The 3,134-nt window shown below is 50.2% G+C and overlaps 1 protein-coding gene across 1 annotated transcript; it reads left to right on the top strand.

The window, feature by feature from the left end:
- Positions 1-742: 742 nt before the first annotated feature.
- LOC117858010 (oxygen-evolving enhancer protein 1, chloroplastic) lies at positions 743-1,978 on the top strand. Its single transcript, XM_034740960.2, has 2 exons — positions 743-1,032; positions 1,116-1,978. The coding sequence occupies exons 1-2, from the start codon at positions 793-795 to the stop codon at positions 1,875-1,877; spliced, it is 1,002 nt and encodes a 333-aa protein (XP_034596851.1). The 5' UTR covers positions 743-792; the 3' UTR covers positions 1,878-1,978.
- Positions 1,979-3,134: the final 1,156 nt, after the last annotated feature.

Here is a 3,134-nt window from a genome sequence, read left to right as displayed (position 1 = left end):
TGAAGTACAAGAACTTAAAATGGAACTTATACACTTCATAGATTTATAATTTTAGAGTTTGACAAATTTAAGAGCTCATTATCTAATTAGAATGGAAGATGAAATATGGATAAATGGGCTGCATTTTTGTGCACTTTGAGTGCAGCAGTAACAACGGGAGCTGGTTACGATAGATGGCTTGACGTGACTTGCTCCACCACATCATCACCACGTCAATGCCATGCAACCATCATTATTTGTCCATGCCACCGTGTTATATTAGTCACGCTATTGTATATGGTGTGGCCGGGAGCTCAGCGTGATCAAAAGGGTTACTTCTTGGAAATATAGATTCGAATGAGTTATTTATAAAATTTTAGTTTTAAAAGGGTTAAAATTAAAAAATGACGGCTAGTTCCGTTCTAATAAATAATGAAAGCAAATGTGTTTTACTATCAGTGATTGTAACACAGTGCTTTAGAATAATCATCAAGAATCCAATTACTACGTATATACGGAACGGAAGCCACCACCACCACAGATAGAGATCCTTGCCGTGCGAGTCCCCACAGCAAAACTAGCCACCGCCACCACACGCCCAGGAAGGAGTGGCACCTGGCCATGCCAGGTGTGCATCCACGTCGGCATCACCATAGCCCGGAACCCCCAACGGCCAATGGGAGGCTACGCCTTATCCGCTCCTCTTATCCTCCGCTGCGCTGGCTTAGCTGCGCATAGATAACGCTCGCCCGCCTTTCGCGACACACAATCTCACACCAGAGGCAGGACAGCGCAGGCGCAGCGACGACGACCATGGCAGCGTCACTCCAAGCCGCGGCCACCCTAATGCAGCCGGCCAAGATCGGCGGCCGGGCCTCCGCCTCGCTGCCGTCCCGCCAGGCCTCCCACGTCGCCAGGGCGTTCGGCGTCGACGCCGGCGCGGGCAGGATCTCGTGCTCCCTGCAGTCCGACGTCAGGGAGGTCGCCAGCAAGTGCATCGACGCCGCCAAGCTCGCCGGCTTCGCGCTCGCCACATCGGCGCTCCTCGTCTCGGTAAGCAACCGTGGCTGAATCCGATTTGTTATCATAGTTGGGACTTGGGAGACAAATTGATGACGTGTGCGTGCGTGTTACAGGGCGCGAGCGCGGAGGGCACGCCCAAGAGGCTGACCTACGACGAGATCCAGAGCAAGACGTACATGGAGGTGAAGGGCACGGGCACGGCGAACCAGTGCCCGACCATCGACGGCGGCGTCGACTCCTTCCCGTTCAAGGCCGGCAAGTACCAGATGAAGAAGTTCTGCCTGGAGCCGACGTCCTTCACCGTCAAGGCCGAGGGCATCGCCAAGAACGCCCCGCCCGAGTTCCAGAAGACCAAGCTCATGACCCGCCTCACCTACACCCTCGACGAGATCGAGGGCCCGCTCGAGGTCGGCTCCGACGGCACCCTCAAGTTCGAGGAGAAGGACGGCATCGACTACGCCGCCGTCACCGTGCAGCTTCCAGGAGGCGAGCGCGTGCCGTTCCTCTTCACCGTCAAGCAGCTCGTCGCCACCGGCAAGCCCGAGAGCTTCGGCGGGCCCTTCCTTGTGCCCAGCTACCGTGGCTCCTCCTTCCTCGACCCCAAGGGCCGTGGTGGTTCGACCGGGTACGACAACGCCGTCGCGCTCCCCGCCGGAGGCAGGGGAGACGAGGAGGAGCTCGTGAAGGAGAACATCAAGAACGCTGCGTCGTCGACGGGCAACATCACATTGAGCGTCACCAAGAGCAACCCGGAAACTGGCGAGGTCATCGGTGTCTTCGAGAGTGTGCAGCCGTCGGACACCGACCTTGGGGCCAAGGCACCTAAGGATGTGAAGATCCAGGGGATCTGGTACGCGCAGCTCGAGTCTAACTAGACGTCCGTCATGGATGGGAAAGTGTACTATGAAAAACTTTTGAGAGCAAAGGAGGACGCATTCTGTATCTATTAATGCAAATTCGGGCTGTTGATTTGTAATTCTAGTATGCATTTCTTCTTTCTTTTGTTCTCATCAACTCGCATGTATTGCTTACTTTCACTACTAGGGAATGGAGCTCTCGTCCCGAGACTGATCACTTTTTGCCCGGCTAGTCCCTGAGAGGGCGCTGTGAGCCCCTTAGTACCGGTTAGAGGCAACAACTGGTACTAAAGGTAGTACTGGTTGGTGGATCCAACTGGTACTAATGCGCCACCCCCTTTAGTATCGGTTGCTGCCCTAACCCGGTACTAATGTGGCACACCCCTTTAGTACCAGGTTAGGGCATCAACTGGTACTAATTTTCCCCCTTTAGTACCGGTTGGTGCCCCCAACCGGTACTAAAATCCCTCCTATAAATACCCATCCTTCTTCCTGCAGCCCGAGCCATCTCCTCCAACTTGAGCTTCACCTTATCCATGGCGAAATAGGGGGAGGTGCTGTCGGATTTGTGACCATTTCTTGAGGATTTCACTCATTCGAGTGTTCTTAAGGTTAGAAACTTCATCCTCACTTGATACATGGTTAGTATACTAAGTTTTATGCTTTAGACTTAGAGTAATTTGTGATTTTTGGAATAAGCTACAATTGTTTGGATGCTATGTTTCATACTAGTCAAAGAAATTGATATGATGTTAGAGTTTAGTATTTTTCAAATATGAGCTAAATAAATTATGGCAAATGCGAGCGAGATAAACTGTGGTACATAGAGATCGATAATAAGATGAAATAGAGGTACGTAATTAGTCATTTTTAGAATAAGCTACAATGGAGAAATTTTTTATTTATATATTATGTTTGAGCTAATTAAATTACATGGAAAATATATAATTTGTTCGTAATTTAGTCATTTGTAAATATGAGCTAAATAAATTGTGGTACATAGAGATGGCTTCTGCTGCTAGAGGTAGTGGCGATGGTGGGGTGATCATCGTTCCTCTCGCAACAAGGGGTTAGCTCTCATGATAAGCTGAAGAAAATGAGCACGTTGGAGAAAGCAATACTTCGTTATTTGCGAAGATGTCATAAAAATATTGTTGCGGTGGGTAAAAAACCTCATTTTGGTGGTCGTTATGCTCCACCGCCAGTCTCAGGTGTTTCAGGTCCACTTAGTACTACCGTTGCAGAAGGCACAAATAAACCACATGATGAGGCTGG

The sequence above is a fragment of the Setaria viridis genome, chromosome 5, assembly GCF_005286985.2.
Source record: "Setaria viridis chromosome 5, Setaria_viridis_v4.0, whole genome shotgun sequence".
Lineage (NCBI taxonomy): Eukaryota > Viridiplantae > Streptophyta > Magnoliopsida > Poales > Poaceae > Setaria > Setaria viridis.
Note: the sequence above shows the minus strand (reverse complement) of the source record. Positions and strands in the feature narration are given on the sequence as shown.

Bases quoted from the DNA above. Each gene is read 5' to 3' on its own strand.
- LOC117858010 (XM_034740960.2), top strand. From the start codon at position 793: ATGGCAGCGTCACTCCAAGCCGCGGCCACCCTAATGCAGCCGGCCAAG. The intron at 1,033-1,115 runs GTAAGCAACCGT...TGCGTGTTACAG, and splicing joins CATCGGCGCTCCTCGTCTCG to GGCGCGAGCGCGGAGGGCAC.